The sequence below is a fragment of the Myripristis murdjan genome, chromosome 23 (genome assembly GCF_902150065.1).
Source record: "Myripristis murdjan chromosome 23, fMyrMur1.1, whole genome shotgun sequence".
NCBI lineage: Eukaryota > Metazoa > Chordata > Actinopteri > Holocentriformes > Holocentridae > Myripristis > Myripristis murdjan.
In genome coordinates, this window is record NC_044002.1 from 27,310,717 (window position 1) to 27,328,434 (window position 17,718).

A 17,718-nucleotide genomic window follows, 5' to 3' on the forward strand; every position below is an offset into this window, starting at 1 on the left:
ATATAGCTCTGTCACACAGGCCACACACACTCAGCTCAAGTACATATCACTAACTCAGTTCCATGCAAATAAAACCTGATTTAAAACTACTAAAAAGCACACACACACATGCAAAAACTCATCATCAAGTCCAATAATTTTCCTTTAACACACAACAAGAATAGGTTTTCCTCTCAAACCAAACACTAGCACAGCTTTGCATATGACACAGCAACACCTGCTCTTTGAATGCACACAAAAGCCACACACACTCAGCGACATACATCATAAGCTTAGTTTCATGCAAATAAAACATGATAGCAAACTACAGAAAACACACACATAGCAGTTTTCATCATCAAGTCCAATAATTTCCCTTTTCACACAGCAAGAGAAAGTTTTCATCTCAAAATCTGGTTGAACCACACACACACACACACACACACACACACACGCAAAGCTATGACTGGTGTACATTCAAAGAGCAGATATAGCTCTATCAAAAAGCCACACACACTCAGCTCAAGTACATATCACAAACTCAGTTCCATGCAAATAAAACCTTATATCAAAATACACACACACACACACACACAAAAAATGCAATTATTCATCATCAAGTCCAATAATTTTCCTTTTCCACACAACAAGAATAAGTTTTCCTCTCAAACCAAACACTAGCACAGCTTTGCCTATATCTGCTCTTTGAATGCACACAAGCCACACACACACACATCTCAACAACATATATCACAAACTCAGCTCCATGCAAATAAAACCTTATAACGACAAAAAAAAAAAAAACACACACACACACACACACACACACACACACAAGTGAAATAGTTTTCCTTTGTCACAGCAAGAAAAAGATTGCCTCTCAAAATCTTATGGAACCACACACTAGCACAACTAGGCCTATGACACAGCTTTTCTTTATATGGGCACAAAATGGCCGACACGATGTCTCTCAGCTAAGCTACACAGAGCTAGGCCTATGACACAGCTATTCTTTATATGGGCACAAAATGGCTGACACGATGTCTCTCAGCTAAGCTACACAGAGCTAGGCCTATGACACAGCTATTCTTTATATGGGCACAAAATGGCTGACACGATGTCTCTCAGCTAAGCTACACAGAGCTAGGCCTATGACACAGCTATTCTTTATATGCACACAAAATGGCCGACACAATGTCTCTCAGCTAAGCTACACAGAGCTAGGCCTTTGACAGCTATTCTTTATATGGGCACAAAATGGCTGACACAATGTCTCTCAGCTACACCTGCTCTTTGAATACACACACACACACACACACAGGCCACACACACTCAGCTCAACAACATATCACAAACTCAGTTCAATGCAAATAAAACCTTATATCAAAATACAAAAAAGGACACACACACACACACACACACAAAATGCAATTATTCATCATCAAGTCCAATAATTTTCCTTTTCCACACAAGAGTAAGTTTTCCTCTCAAACCAAACACTAGCACAGCTTTGCCTATATCTGCTCATTGAATGCACACAAGCCACACACACTCAGCTCAACAACATATATCACAAACTCAGTTCCATGCAAATAAAACCTTGTAACTAAAAAAAAAAAAAAAAAAAAAAAATCAAACAAGTGAAATAATTTTCCTTTGTCACAGCAAGAAAAAGTTTGCCTCTCAAAATCTTATGGAACCACACACTAGCACAACTAGGCCTAAGACACAGCTTTTCTTTATATGGGCACAAAATGGCCGACACAATGTCTCTCAGCTAAGCTAGCGGGCTAGCAAGGCTAGCGTTCCATTCAAATAAAACCTAATTTACTCGACCAAACACCATCAAAACACTTTAAAATTCATCTCACGTCGATGGTAATGCCTTTTCTATTTCTTAATAAATGTTTGAAGTCAACCACTTGTATCTCAGAAGTTAAGATTATCAAATAAAAGTTAGCTTTACATGTAAAGCTAAACGCCAGTAGGCCTCAGGCCTAGGTTAGCGCGCTAAGCTAGCGCTAGCTAGCGCTAGCTTAGCGCGCTAATCCAATCGACCAAATACCATCAATAAACTTTAAAATTCATCTCATGTCGATGGTAATGCCTTGTCTATGTCCTAATAAATGTTTCAAGTCAATCACTTGTACCTCAGGAGTTGAGATTATCAAATACAGGTTAGCTTTGCATGTAAAGCTCGACGGCCCCTCCATCAAAACTCACCAAAAGCACAAGCAAACAGCACAATGCAAAGTACATAATCACTCTCTGAAATATAACATTTAAATTACTTGTGTTATCATCAACCATAGCCTCATATTAGCACAGAGTTCAAACAATAGGCTAACGTTAAGCTAACAGAGATGAAAACAGGTCTTACCTCTTAGTCTGTGAGAAGAAGTGGGGGGGAGGGACACAGACGCAGGGGGCTTTTATACGCAGCCCCCCCTGCGCCCCTCCCGATCTCTTTTTCAAATCAAAACAAGATGGATTACCATAGCACTGGTCATGTAAATACCTACTACATAATTTTATTGTAATTTTAAAAAAAAAGTAATAATAATTATTATTTAGTAACTATTATTTTGTTAATAATAATTGATAATAATATTGTTAATCATATATATTATATGATATTATATTATAGTTATTATACTCTATTATTATTATTATTATTATTATTATTATTATTATTATATATTACATTATGCCTGTCTGTGGATACTTCCTCTACCTCTTTTTTTACCATGGACTCCGGTGTGAAGAGGCAGACACTTGGCACTAATTAGGCCCCTGCTGTCTAAAGTAAAATACTGACAGCTTTCAAATCTACGCCGATGGAAAGAGGACAAAAATTCCTACAAAAATATGATATTTTGGTGTAGATTTGAACAAGTTTGTGGCTGCTGTGCAGACTTTTTTACCCTTTTTGACACTGGTGTGTTCTGTTCTGCACTCTGCCTGATCATGTGACTCACTCTAGCTGCTTGCACATTCCCCTATACATACCCATTATAAGCTCTCAGAGGGAGCAGAAAGCACACTCAAACTTAAATTGTCATAGCTCAAAAATGGTAAAAGATAGCAAAATCATGTAAATACAAGATTTATAGATCCAAGTCTTGTGACTCGTTTAAACCCTGAAAAAAGTCTGTAACTCAAACTATGTCCGAGCGGCGTTACTTCAAACGGGTGTGGGTTTTTATGGATTTCTCCATTGGATTGAATGTGGATTTCTCTGTCTGCCTGCATTTTGGTCTGATTATGACACAGCTGCTCATATATTAGCGCAGTACTCATGTCACTCACACACTAGGACATCCTGGGCCTTTCAAAATAAAAGCCCAAAACTCTTTCCAACTGAAAGCACAGAAAAATACCCTTACAAATGGGATAAATGGATAAATTGTTTGCACTTCAATGACACAAACATCGTGGCGGACCGGCACCGGTGCGAGGGCCGACCAACGCTGCTTGCAGCTTTAATTTCTTCTTATTATCGGTACGTTTTTTTGACGCTTAATTTGACCCCCTAAACATGCTCAAAAACTCACCAAATTCAGCACGCACCTCCAGTCTGGCGAAAAATTTGATAAAATGGAAAAACGCACCCCCAAACTGCAAAAATGGGCTCGCTAGCGCCACCTAGGCACAAAAAGGCACACGGAGGCGGCCGCTGCGGCCCACAGGAATGTGATAGAAAGACCAAACCAACGCCGAAACGTAGATCTCATTGAGCCCGACATCTTTCGTGCTCGCCGCCCCCACCTAAAGCCAACAGGAAGTCCGGAAATTGCGTTTCAAAATAAAAGTCACGGCCCATTTTTGCATGTTACGCCCAATCTATCTCCTCCGAGGCCGTAAATTGCAGCGGCTCGAAAAGCTAATAGATGAAAGAGGATACCGTGCTGAACAAAAGTTGTTAAAGGTTTATTATTAATTCGAACCGTTTGGGATTTATAAGCCCTCGAAGTCGGCAACGCCGACTTTGAGGGCGTCGTTTTTTCCATGGAGTTTGGCGTGAAGAGGCGCACTCTTGGCGCTAATGAGGCCCCTGGCGTCTAAAGTAAACGTCGCACGGCTTCGAAAATTATGCCACACGAAAGAGGACGAAAATTCCTACAAAAATATGAAATTAATTTTCAAATTGGAACAAGTTTGTGGCCGCTGTCAGGACTTTTCCAACATTTTGGACCCTGGCGTCCTCTCCTCTGCACTCTGCCCGGTCATGTGACTCACTCTAGGTAACGGACAGTTCCGCAATACACACCCATTATAAACCGTCAGCGGGAGCAGAGAAAACAGTCAAACTAAAACTGCCATAATTCAAAAACGGTACAAGATAGCAAAATCATGTAAATACAAGAATTATAGAGCCGAGTCTTGTGCCTCGTTTAAACCTTGAATAAAGTCTGTAACTCAAACGATGTCCGAGCGGCGTTACCTCAAACGGGTGTGGGTTTTTATCGATTTCTCTATTGGATTGAATGAGGATTTCTCTGTGTGCCTGCATTTTGGGCTGATCATGACACAGCTGCCAGTACTCATGTATTAGCGCAGTACTCATGTCACTCACACACTAGGACATCCTCGGCCTTTCAAAATAAAAGCCCAAAACTCTTTCCAACTGAAAGCACAGAAAAATACCCTTACAAATGGGAAAAATGGATAAATTGTCTGCACTTCAATGACACCAACATCGTGGCGGACCGGCACCGGTGCGAGGGCCGACCAACGCTGCTTGCAGCTTTAATTATCATTATTATTTTACCTTTAAACTGTTGATTTCGAAGTTAGAGGAGCAGCAGGAAAGACAAATGGCGCGCGGCCCCTGTTTGCTGCGCGCCGCCGTCACTTCCTCATTTAGTGTGAAAGACCGGAAACATGAGAGCAACATCAAACATTTTATCATAAAATCCAGAAATAAACAAGCGCCCTGTTTCGGAATAAGCTGAACGCTTTCAGGTGTGAACGGTGTCGAGACTTTAAACGGTTCAAAAGTGTCAGAGAGCAGCTTTTAGGCGGAAGAATTCAATAAACGGCCCAAATCAAGTGAGAAGCCCAGAAGAGTGGGAGTGTGTTTGCTCGGCTGAAGCAACACACTAATGAGCAGCGAGCAGATGAAGCGGCTCGTCAGTGAGCCTTCAGTCCAACAGGATGACGGACTTGTCCTGACCTGCAGTGACTTGCTGAGTCCAGCGGCTTCACTCACAGCTTCTTTTTTAGGCTACAGTCTAATAGATTACAGCTAAATGGAGAATCTGAGTCTTACCGGAGACGCTGATGGCGGAGTAAAAAAAAAAAAAAAAAAAAAAAAAAAGGAGAACTGTCTGGTTTCACTTTGGGCTCCTCAGCGGGAGGTGGCCTCTGCTGCTCGGCTACAACAGGAACTCAACATCACAGCCACCGGATGTAGAGCAATCAAACTTGTGTTGGAACATCAGACAAGAGCCATCATATCAACAAATAAAACATAGAAACTCTGTCATCATTTACTTGTTGCAAAAATATGTTTGTCATCAGTGTTCTCTGTGTGTTGGGGAAACCAGCAGGGAGAGAAAAATCTGCATGAGAAGACATAAAAGTGCAATTAACAATAATAGTGTTCTGGTAAAGATCCAGACATTCAGATATTCAGCACGTAGTTATTAGGGCTTTATGTGCTCAGAGGGATAAGACTCCACCTGGTGGAGGAAGAGAGGAACGACATGTTAATTCTACTGCTTGGGGTGATAAAAAGATAAAAATGACTTCAACTCTTCTATAGATTTACTTAAAAGTGTGCAGGCATGAAACTGATATTTAATAGGGGATAGATGGAATGTGCTGTATTTTTTTTAATCGACATACAAGATATGTGACTATATATTGTTAACCACTGGTGGACTCAGAGGGGAACCAGCACGACTAAAGTGCCTCTAGAGCGCCAAAAACCAGAGGAAGTGCCCCACTGTCTGCCTTTCACATGGGAAAAAGATCCAATGCCCTCCAGGGTGCCCCTTCATGCAATAAATAAATAACTAATAATAATAATAATGATAAAAAGGTGAGGTGCTCCTCTGATGGAGAAGTGTCCCTCCAGTGGATAAAGGAGCTGCGGTGCTGTAAAGGCTGTCACTACATGTGTGAGCCGCTGGAAGTTTCTTCATGGATGAGCCTCCAGTGGAGAAAATGTGCTGTGCTGCTGCAGGACAGGTGGCCTTACAGTGGGATAAAGGTGAGCTTCCCCAGGTGTCTTTCTGATGCAGGACACTCAGAAGGTGTCCTCTGAGATCAGCTTCCAAGTGAGGAAACACCATGAAGTGTCCTCGCCCCGGACAGAACAAACACCAGAGGAAAACAAAGAGCTGAAGGTTTGAAGCCTTTTAGAGAAAGAGAGGCAGGCTACTTCTGCAAATCAGAGGGTAGAAGTCTCTGCTCACCCCAGGCGGAGCCAGTGGCACTGAATCACAAGAAGAAGAAGAAGAAAATACAACTCTCATTTTTAATTTCTGAACATCTGTGAATAATAATAATAATAATAAACTTTATTTGTATAGCACCTTTCATACAAGAACTGCAGCTCAAAGTGCTTCACAATAAAAAGAAGAACATTTGAAAACACATTAAATAAAACATTAAAAAGAATAAAACACAGCACAGGGTGGAATTAAAAAGAAAAGGTTAAAAATTGAAATAAAATTTGAAATAAAACAAAAGATGCAAATAAAACAATAAAAGACAACAGTGTGGAATAAAATAGGAGCTCATTAAAGGCTAAAGTGAAAAGGTGGGTCTTTAATCTTCTTTTAAAGATGTCTAGTGAGCTGGCTTCCCTGATGTCTAAAGGTGTGTTCCAAAGCTTAGGGGCGTAAGTAATAAAGGCAGCATCGCCAATTTTCTTTCGACTTTTGTGGAGAACCAATAAGCAGCAGACGATCGCAGTGTTCTTTGGGGTGCATAGCCAATAAGGGAGTTGGCAATGTAGCTCGGTCCCAGCCCATGAAGTGCTTTATATACAAGTAGGAGAACCTTAAAGTCAACTCTAAATGTTACAGGGAGCCAGTGTAGGGCAGCTAAGACTGGACTAACATGCTCTCTCTTCCTGGTTCTGGTTAATAAGCGAGCAGCAGAGTTTTGGATGAGCTGAAGTCTGTCAGTGGTTTTCTTTGGGAGGCCAGTAAAAAGTACGTTGCAGTCATCAAGTCTGCTTGAGATAAAAATGAATGTGACAAGCTCATTCTGTCTTCCTGCCGTCGCCTCCAAAAAAGTGTCTGTTTTCCCTCCAGACGTTTCAGATCCATCGTTCTCTGCGTGGAAAACTTTTCTTAATGCTGTTGGTGTTGCTAGCTGCGCTGATAGCAATCCCATGATGCCTCCGGTTGAGTCTGCCAACCAATCAGAGGCTGTGTTTCGATATTATTAGAGCAGCAGCTGTAAATAAGGAATAAAATATCGTAAACACACTAAATAATGCACAGATCCGTCTTTATGTGTGTGGACGGTGCCGTTAGGCTTTGATTCCATGGTTTTGTAGATGTCATTCTGTTTTTACATGTTTTATTTTTTATGATTTTTTTTTTTTATAAATCTTTATTTCAATACAGACACAAAGAAACTATGGAAAGCTATAAACAGTTTTGGATGTGTGTTGCTAGAACGTGTTTTTTGTTGTCAAGTCTTGGCAGAATTTCCACAAGACAGAAACCTCCTGTTGTTCTCCAGTGAGAGTCAGCTGCTCGTTTTTTGTTTCTTTTTTTGTCTTTATGGTCATAAATGTAAAGACGCCGTCACGTGACTGCAGCACAGCGGAGGGAAGAGGAGGAAAACACAGATTGTGTGCGATGTCGTTTTGTTAAACCACGAGGCAGCTCCTGCTGCTCACCACTAGAGGTCAGGAGAGGTCACACATTCTACAGCCACCACTCCGTTTGTGTGTGTGCACGTGTGCGTGTGCGTGTGTGTGTGTGTGCGTGTGTGTGTGTGTGTGTGTGTCGTTGAGGCCTTATCCTCAGAGGACCTTTGCAAAGTTTAAAGTTTAATATTTTAGAAGCATCAAATTGATTATGTTGGTGTCCCACACACATATTCTCTCAGGTAATGTCAGTGATTGATTGATTGATTGATTGATTGATTGATTGATTGATTGATTGACTGACTGATTGATTGACTGATTGATCAGTTCTGCTTTCAGCTTCAGCTAAAGGTATAGATCTTAAAGGTATAGATGTTACAGGTACATGTCTGGGAGCCTGGGGTGCCTCGAGCTTCATCACTGAGGAGGAGGAGAAGGAAGAGGAGGAGGAGGAGGAGGAGGAGAAGGAAGAGGAGGAGGAGGAGGAGGAGGAGTGGTAAACAGTGAGCAGCAGCTCCTGGCTCTCCTCCCGCAGCATCTGTGTCTAATCACTGAGACAGTTTTTTTTTTTTTTTTTTTTTTTTTTTTTTTGCTTGTTGTATTTTTCCTGTGACTCAGCTCGGTGGAATGACGCCTGCAGCTCTCTCTCTCTCTCTCTCTCTCTCTCTCTCTCTCTCTCTCTCTCTCTCTCTCTCTCTCTCCTCGCTGCCGCCCTTCTTTCCAAAGAACGAGTTTTCCCGAAACAGTCTACTTCCCAAATCCGTCACCTCGGCTCTCGGTTCAGGGTCATCTCCGAGGCGAACACGACACAATCTGGAAGAATCCGCTCCTGAGTCACCGCACACTTCTGCATGAAAAACGTTCACATCGTATGTTGGAAAGATCCGTGTCCGCTCTGCTTCTCCAACAAAACAAAAACAGCAGCGGCACGTGAACTGACAGAGTACTACAAACTACTGCTCCACTAGAAGTACTGCTCCTCTGCTGGTATCTCTGCTAATAATAATAACAATAATAATAATAATAATAATAATAATAATAATGAGTTTGGGCCACCTCAGCTTGTAATATCACTGTAGATATGGTGAAGTTTTGATTTGTACTTTTGTATTTTGTAAGACTACTAATACTAATAAGAATATTAATAACAACTTATTAACTCATGTTTTGTCATGTGGTAATTTGCCACAAACTTGTATTTCTGTGTTCACTGTTGTTGTTGTTGTTGTTGTTTGTTTGTTTGTTTTTAGCAAATGTTTTGTTACAGGAAAAAGCAAAAAATAAACCAAAATATCTCTTGAAATTAAAAATTGGTCCTCCAGCTCCTCATCATGCTCCGTACGGCCTCTGTACACCTGAACGCCTCGCCACGCTCCTTACACCTGAACGCCTCACCACGTTCCTTACACCTGAACGCCTCACCACGCTCCGTACACCTGAACGCCTCACCACGTTCCTTACACCTGAACGCCTCATGACACTCCGGACACCTGAATCCCTCATGACGCTCCGGACACCTGAACGCCTCATGACGCTGTAGGGTTAGAACTAATATTCTGATTTCTTTACATAGCCTATTTATTATTTCTGTTATCATTTTACTTATTTATTGCATTGTTTAGGTGTTTTTGTTATTATTGTTATTGATGTTGTTGATTATAATTATTATCATCAGTTATTTTCATATTTGTTGTTCACTGCTGCACGGACTGTTTGGCTTCACGGCCGAGGTGAAAAAAGTAGGTCACTTTGTTTTGTGTATGTAGTGTTTGATTATTAAGCACGCGAGCGAGGGCCCAAGCAAAGACACACACACACACACACACACACACACACACACACACACACACACACACACACACAAACACACACACAACCATTGGAGTCTGATCTTCCCGGAATAAAGATCAAACCTCCCTATCTCTCCCTCTGTATTGTGTGTGTGTGTGTGTGTGTGTGTGTGTGTGTGTGTGTGTGTGTGTGTGTGTGTGTGTGTGTGTGTTGCATAACTACCGGAACAGACCTCCATATACAGCCCTCATAAAATCACTTACAGGAATCCCCGCCTCCCGGCCGCCGTGCCGCTCCAGTAAAACCAGCGCTCCCCGCCACTGCGCGCATCGTCTCCCCGCAGACACAGCACCTCTCCCGGCATCATGGCTCAGGTCAACGCCTGCCTCAAGCGCCTCTTCGTCGGCTTCAACGTCTTCTTCGCGGTGAGTCGAGCTGCTTTTTCAAACTGAGAAGTGACCTGCGATCCTCCGTTACGCATCTTTTAATGTGGAATTAAAAAGTGCGTAACGGGACTTTCACTGCGGACTTTCACGAGCGGATTAATCGCTGCCTGACTTTCCTCCGTCCAGCTGTTTACTTGTCATGTTTTTTCTTTGTTGCTAAACTGCGTCGAACTGCTCAGCAAACACGAAACCCCCCATGCGCCCCTCGGTTTGCCTTAATGAGCCTTTATTTCAAGATTCACTTCCCTTGACCTCTTCTTATCATTACGGTTTTTTTTTTTTAAAGGTCAGTGCACCATATATTTTTCCAGCTGTTGACCCTTTAAAACATTTCAAAACTCTGAACAAATTAATTTGCATTTTCAGAAACAAACCCAGGAGCTGATTTTGATCATTTAAGTTAAAGAAATAGTGCAGAGCAGCAGGTCGGATGTCTCTCGTGTTTTCAGGGTGTCAGTGAAGTAACGGGATCCGGTTTCCTGGAGAAAAAAGTCAAATGAGATGAAGCGATGCGGTTTATTTCTTAAAGTAAATATATCAAAGGCTGGCTGGCGTCATCTCAAGTGACTGGAAGTGACTGTGTGAGTCACGTCCTGGTCGCATGAACTGTGTGAGTGAATGTGGGAGAGCGTCCAGACAGGCTGTTCTCTTTTAGGCTGGTCTGCATCACCTCAGCTGCCCTGCTCTCGATCGGTTTAACTGGTTCCAGGTCTGGCTGCGGTCCAACCTGTGATGTTTTCAGGAGCTCAGGCCCCGCCCCCTCTCCCCACCTCTCTTCCTGAAGCGTTTCTCCGTTCAGCACCGCTCTCTCCTGCGGTTTACATTTACGTCACGACTTTTCCGCCCGCCTGAGAACAACTGCTCACCTTCCTGCCGCAACAACTAGAGCTTCAACCGCAGCTGAGAGACAGTGTTGGCTGTGTGTTGGATGTTGGATGTGTTTGATGTGTGTGTTGGATGTTGGATGTGTGTGTAGGATGTTGATGTGTTTGATGTGTGTGTTGGATGTTGGATGTGTGTGTTGGATGTTGGGTATATGTTGGATGTTGGATGTGTGTGTTGGATGTTGGATGTGTGTGTTGGATGTTGGGTATATGTTGGATGTTGGATGTGTGTGTTGGATGTTGGATGTGTGTGTTGGATGTTGGGTATATGTTGGATGTTGGATGTGTGTTGGATATGTGTGTTGGATGTGTATGTTGGATGTTGGATGTGTGTTGGATGTGTGTTGGATGTTGGATATGTGTTGGACGTGTATGTTGGATGTGTGCTCGGTGTGTGTGTTGGATGTTGGATTTGTGTGTTGGATGTGTGTTGGATGTTGAATGTGTGTGTTGCATGTGGGATGTGTGTTGGATGTTAGATGTGTGATGGAAGTTGGATGTGTGAGTTAGATGTTGTAAGTGTGTGTAGGATGTTGATGTGTTTGATGTGTGTGTTTGATGTTGGATGTGTGTGTTGGATGTTGGGTATATGTTGGATGTTGGATGTGTTTGTTGGATGTTGGGTATATGTTGGATGTTGGATGTGTTTGTTGGATGTTGGGTATATATTGAATGTTGGATGTGTGTTGGATATGTGTGTTGGATGTGTATGTTGGATGTGTGTTGGATATGTGTGTTGGATGTTGGATGTGTGTGTTGGATGTTGGGTATATGTTGGATGTTGGATGTGTGTTGGATATGTGTGTTGGATGTGTATGTTGGATGTTGGATGTGTGTTGGATGTGTGTTGGATGTTGGATATGTGTTGGATGTGTATGTTGGATGTGTGCTCGGTGTGTGTGTTGGATGTTGGATTTGTGTGTTGGATGTGTGTTGGATGTTGAATGTGTGTGTTGCATGTGGGATGTGTGTTGGATGTTAGATGTGTGATGGAAGTTGGATGTGTGAGTTAGATGTAAGTGTGTGTAGGATGTTGATATGTTTGATGTGTGTGTTTGATGTTGGATGTGTGTGTTGGATGTTGGGTATATGTTGGATGTTGGATGTGTTTGTTGGATGTTGGGTATATGTTGGATGTTGGATGTGTTTGTTGGATGTTGGGTATATGTTGAATGTTGGATGTGTGTTGGATATGTGTGTTGGATGTGTATGTTGGATGTGTGTTGGATATGTGTGTTGGATGTTGGATGTGTGTTGGATTTGTGTGTTGGATGTGTGCTGGATGTTAGATGTGTGTGTTGGATGTTGGATGTGTGTTGGATGTTGGATGTGTGTGTTGGATGTTGGATGTGTGTGTGGGATGTTGGATGTGTGTTGGATGTTGGATGTGTGTGTTGGATGTTGGATGTGTGTGTGGGATGTTGGATGTGTGTTGGATGTTGGATGTGTGTGTGGGATGTTGGATGTGTGTGTGGGATGTTGGATGTGTGTTGGATGTTGGATGTGTGTGTTGGATGTTGGATGTGTGTGTTGCATGTGGGATGTGTGTTGGATGTTAGATGTGTGATGGAAGTTGGATATGTGTGTTGGATGTTGGATGTGTGTGTGGGATGTTGGATGTGTGTTGGATGTTGGATGTGTGTGTTGGATGTTGGATGTGTGTGTGTGTGGGATGTTGGATGTGTGTTGGATGTTGGATGTGTGTTGGATGTTGGATGTGTGTGTTGGATGTGTGTGTGTGTGGGATGTTGGATGTGTGTTGGATGTTGGATGTGTGTGTTGGATGTGTGTGTTGCATGTTGGATGTGTGTTGGATGTTGGATGTGTGTTGGATGTTGGATGTGTGTTGGATGTGTGTTACATGTTGGATGTGTGTTGGATGTGTGTGGGATGTTGATGTTGGATGTGTGTGTGATGGATGTTGGATATTGGATGTGTGTTGGATGTGTGATGGATGTTGTTGGATGTGTGTTGTATGTGTGTTGCTTGTTGGATTTGTGTTGGATGTTGGATGTGTGTTGGATGTGTGTTGCATGTTGGATGTGTGTTGGATGTTGGATGTGTGTCTCATCACACTGTCGTCTCATGTTTCAGATTGTGGGCGGAGTCATCATCGCTCTTACTCCTCTGTTTCGGACCTCCGTCACAACATCTCAAAATGTAAGATAAACACACACACACACTCACACACACACACACACACACACACACACACACACACACACACACTGACCAGTCATGTTCTGTCTCCAGGCGAACGTTTGGGCCGGCTTGATCATCATCGGTGCCCTGGGCACCGTTACCATGGTGATCGCCATCGTGGGAGCCTGTGGAGCCCACAAGGAGAGCAAGGGGGCCATGATCGTGGTGAGTGGACACACACACACACACACACGCACACGCACACACTCAGATAATTTCACAGGTCAACTGTCACAGAAAATTACTGTGACAGTTATTATTGTTATTCTTATTCTCATTCTGATTTTTGTTGTTGTTGTTGTTACTACTTTATTTATTTATTTAAATTATTGTGCAGCCTAACAAAAAAAAAAAGACACACACACACACACACATCTCCTCTGTGTGTGTGTGTGGGGGGGTTATATTGATTAAAGAAAACAATAAATCAACAAAAATACAGAATTACAAGTTAATACATTTATTAAAATACTTTAAACATTAAAATAGTAATAATGATAATAATAATAATGGTAATGATAACAACAATAAACTGCCAAGAACATGATTTTGTGATGATTTGAATTTAAATAAATGGATAAAGGAAAATATTCGCTGACGTGACATTTTTTAACGCACTCTGCTGGTTATTATTTATTTCATTTCATTTTATTTTGTAAACGCATGCAGCCGCGCAGCAAAAAAACAGAAAAAAGAAAAAGAACCAATCAGTGTGCAGATGGCAGAAGTGTTGGCGTCTAACTTCCTGTTTCTCCTCCTCCTCCCCCGGTGCAGTTCCTGGTCTTCATGGTCATCGGGAGTCTGGTTCTGCTGAGGTTCACTTTGCTCATCACCAGCCAGCGCATCAACGTGAGCAAAACATTCACATTGTTATTTATTCTTATTATTCTTTGTGGCCTTGTGAGGTTTTTCCACGTCGTTTATCAGATCCTGCAGGAAACAGAGTCAAAATGTTCTGCTTTGACCTCGACAGTCACAAACCACACAGCTGATAATTGGCTGTGGAGAGCAAAACGTTTCCCCGCTAAGGGACTTTTTTCCCTGGCGGAGGGATACGTTTTTTTCCACTTTGCCAATTTCCTGTTTTCCTCCTGTCTTTTATTTGCGGTTTCACAGCCGACATTAAAATCAGTAACAGGATGTCTGCTTTAGTTTCCTTTTTTTTAAAAAATGAGACTGAAATGTGTGTGTGTCTGTGTGTGTGTGTGTGTGTGTGTGTGTGTGTGTGTGTGTCTGTAGCTGGAGGGTAATGTGAAGGAGTACTTGCAGGGGTTTTTGCCCCTGGACGAGGCAAGCGAGGAGGTCCAGACTGAGTTCAACAGCCTGCAGGAGATGGTAAGATGCTCACACACACACACACACACACACACACACACACACACACACACACACGGCAGGTGTCAGGTGCGGGGCCGTCTAATTGGCCGACGACTTGAGCAGGTTTCCATTTACATGAAGAGACGCCCAGAGGAATGCTGGGTAATGACAATAATAATATTTGATGACTGTGTGTGTGTGTGTGTGTGTGTGTGTGATGTGTGTGTGTGTGTGTGTGTGTGTGTGTAGTCCCACTGCTGCGGTGTGTTCAGCTACACCGACTGGAGGGCGGACATCCCTAAATCGTGTGTGTGCAGGCCAGAGGACGAGATCGAGGGGCTTTGCCAGAGGGTCGGCCACAAAGTGAGTACACACACACACACACACACACACACACACACACACACACACACACACACAGGTCACTAACCCTGTCCGTTGTGTTAACCCGTTGCAGGTGATGGAGTCTCACTCAGGGTCAGAGATCTACTCTCAGGTCAGTCCAATAGAAATAAAAATAAAAATAAAAAGTTCATCCTGCAGATCCTCTCGCTGTGTGTGAGAAGGAAACACAACTTAAACCTCCCTCTCTCTCTCTCCCTCTCTCTCTCTCCCTCCCTCCCTCCCTCTCTCTCTCTCTCCATCAGCCCTGCTTCCCCATCATCCTAAACGAAGTCGTCACCATCGTAAACGTCCTGCTGGGCGTCGTGGCCTCGCTGGCGGCTCTGGCGGTGAGAACCTTTTCATTCTTTATTAGGACGATGAATATTAATATTAATGATATCATTATTATTAATAATGCTGAGACATGCTGACGTGTGTGTGTGTGTGTGTGTGTGTGTGTGTGTGTGTGCAGGTGATGGGCATGGCTCTGTCCTCGGCCATCATCCACCAGATGAGGAGCGCCCCCTCCAGGCCGGTCGTGATGCTGCAGGTGCCGACGACCCTCTTCGCCCCCCAGCTGCCCAAATACCAGGAGCTGTACAACTCGCCGGCGCACTAGGGGGCGCCGCCCTCAGCCGGACGCCGCACCGCCACCTCCTCCTCCTGACCCCGCCCCCCCACCACCACCTGCTTCGACGATAACGAGCTGCGGCGGCCATCTTGTTTATGTGGTTTTCTTGTTTTGTTTTCTTGTTGTTTCCGTCGGTTGCCGCGGCGGCGGTGGACTGCGTGTCCAAAGTGCCTCGTGTCGCCGTGACGATTTGTCAACAGCAGCACTGAGCTGCAATATGGCCGCCGCCCGGGCCGCCTGGGAGCTGGCCAATCAGGACAGAGATATTCTAATTTAGTGAGCCATCAGAATCAAATGGCTTTTATGTTTTTGAAATACAACAGATCTGATTGGTCGCGTGTTGCAGCAGCAGCTCCTGATTGGCTCAGATTTTTTTTTTTTTTTTAATTGTTAAAGTGAATCTTATTGGTCGAGCGAAACGGCCTCCAGCTCATTGGTCGGTGCCGTGAGGCCGAGCTCCTCAAGCGCTTCCTGTCACAAATTGTATTTTGTGATTTTGTGTTTATTAATCACTAAATAATTCTTTTTATGATCAGCTTTGGCAAATTTTGTGGCCTGTTTTTTTGCTATTTGGCAATTTTTTACTTGACTGACCTACTGTGGTCCTGTTTATGGTAATTTTTTAGTAAATTTGTTTTTACTTTTTTGTAGACTTAAATTCATTATGATTATTTAAAACAAACAAATGATAATAAAATAAAAAAAAAATCAATGGTTAATTTTATGATCAGTTTTTTGGGGGTAATTTTTTCCATGACTTGTGCACCATGGTCCCATTTATTGTAATTTTTGGTAATTTTTTTGGTAATTTTTTTTTTTTTTTAAGCTAAAAAGGGAGTGTGTTCGGGTTTTAAAGGCTCCAAGTCTTCAGGGCTTCAGATCCGGATTCCTCGCTGCACTGGAGAGACTCGCCGCCTCAGCTGCTGCAGAAAAGCCACACAAAAATAAAAATAAAAATTGTCACAATAATAACTGCAGTGAACATCTGCAGAGGCACTGGAATGAATAAATAAATAAATGGAAATATTAATATTTTGGTGGCTCATCAAAGGTCAAAAGCTGGAGAACTGTGATTGGCCGGCGATGATCAGGGTGATATCAATAAATAAATAAATAAATAAATGAATAAATGAAACGCTGCCATGAGTTTCTCAGTTTGTTTCCTCTCTTCGGCTGCGTACCGACGGTTTCCTGTGGAAAATTCATATCATCGTTATGATTTTCTGCTCCTGAGTTTGATGACGATGAATCTCTGAGGGACGAAGATTGTACAGAAAAACTAAAAGGAGAATTATTTGTTTTGTGTACTTTCTATAAAAAAAAAAAAAAACATTTGTATTCCGTTGTGTTGGTTCTGGTGAGATGGATTGTAAGTTACAAATAAACTACAAATAAAAACATCTTAACTCTGTGTGTGTGTGTGTGTGTGTGTTAAATATTTCTCATTCCAGTTGTGTGTCAGCCAAGAGAACTCCTCCTCTCGCTAGAAACACTGTTATCATCATTATTATTATTATTTATAATCTCACAAAACCGAGGAACTGAGAATTTTTTTTTGAAATATTTCATGCGGCCTAACTTCACTGATTAGACACGTTTCTGATAGACTATTATTTTAGTATTTAAGGATGGACTTTATTATTTTAATTTTTTTAATTAAATATATCTAACAACACTCAGACTCATGCGTTGTGCGAATTAATTCGCGAATTAGTTCGCAAGCAGGAAGAAATTCCTGGACTTTTACGCCAGATGGATAACAGCTTGGAGAAGTTGGAAGCTGGATTCTGAGGTTTGTGCCATAATTGGAAATTGTTTCGGAATCACCGAGAGAACCACAGAGACTGAAGGCTGATGGAAACTGCAGAGTCAGTCTGACCCATAACAATCACCTTATCCACAATCCGGCGCCCCAGTGACCTTGGAAGGCCTCTATGTTCACTTTCTCCTGGATGTTTATGCAGACAGCCGCTCTCCCCCCTCCCTCCCCATCACCCTCCACCCGGGACCTTCTACCCTGTTCAGGACTCACGAGGCCGTCTCCCGGGCAACGGCCGGGGCTGTCATCTTATCAGACGGCAGAGACAATGTTGAGTTGTGTTGTGTTTATGTAATTATTTATTAAGCAATCCGCATCGTTAAAAATAAATAAATAAAAGCGATCCTGATGCAGCTCCAGAGCAGCGTGTTCAGGGCTCAACGTATCCCACAATGCATTAGAAGCACACACCAGGCCACGCCTCCTCCAGC

At 42.7% G+C, this 17,718-nt stretch overlaps 1 protein-coding gene across 1 annotated transcript; it reads left to right on the forward strand.

Annotated features, from left to right (window-relative positions):
• The first annotated feature begins 9,890 nt into the window (after positions 1-9,890).
• LOC115355200 (tetraspanin-8-like) lies at positions 9,891-16,819 on the forward strand. Its single transcript, XM_030045912.1, has 9 exons — positions 9,891-10,029; positions 13,029-13,094; positions 13,188-13,301; positions 13,911-13,985; positions 14,376-14,471; positions 14,703-14,816; positions 14,911-14,949; positions 15,101-15,184; positions 15,310-16,819. The coding sequence occupies exons 1-9, from the start codon at positions 9,970-9,972 to the stop codon at positions 15,454-15,456; spliced, it is 795 nt and encodes a 264-aa protein (XP_029901772.1). The 5' UTR covers positions 9,891-9,969; the 3' UTR covers positions 15,457-16,819.
• The last annotated feature ends 899 nt before the right edge of the window (positions 16,820-17,718 follow it).

Coding starts and splice junctions, on each gene's coding strand:
- LOC115355200 (XM_030045912.1), top strand. CDS start 9,970: ATGGCTCAGGTCAACGCCTGCCTCAAGCGCCTCTTCGTCGGCTTCAAC. Junction 13,302..13,910: donor GCAAGGGGGCCATGATCGTG/GTGAGTGGACAC, acceptor CCCCCGGTGCAG/TTCCTGGTCTTCATGGTCAT. Junction 13,986..14,375: donor TCACCAGCCAGCGCATCAAC/GTGAGCAAAACA, acceptor GTGTGTCTGTAG/CTGGAGGGTAATGTGAAGGA.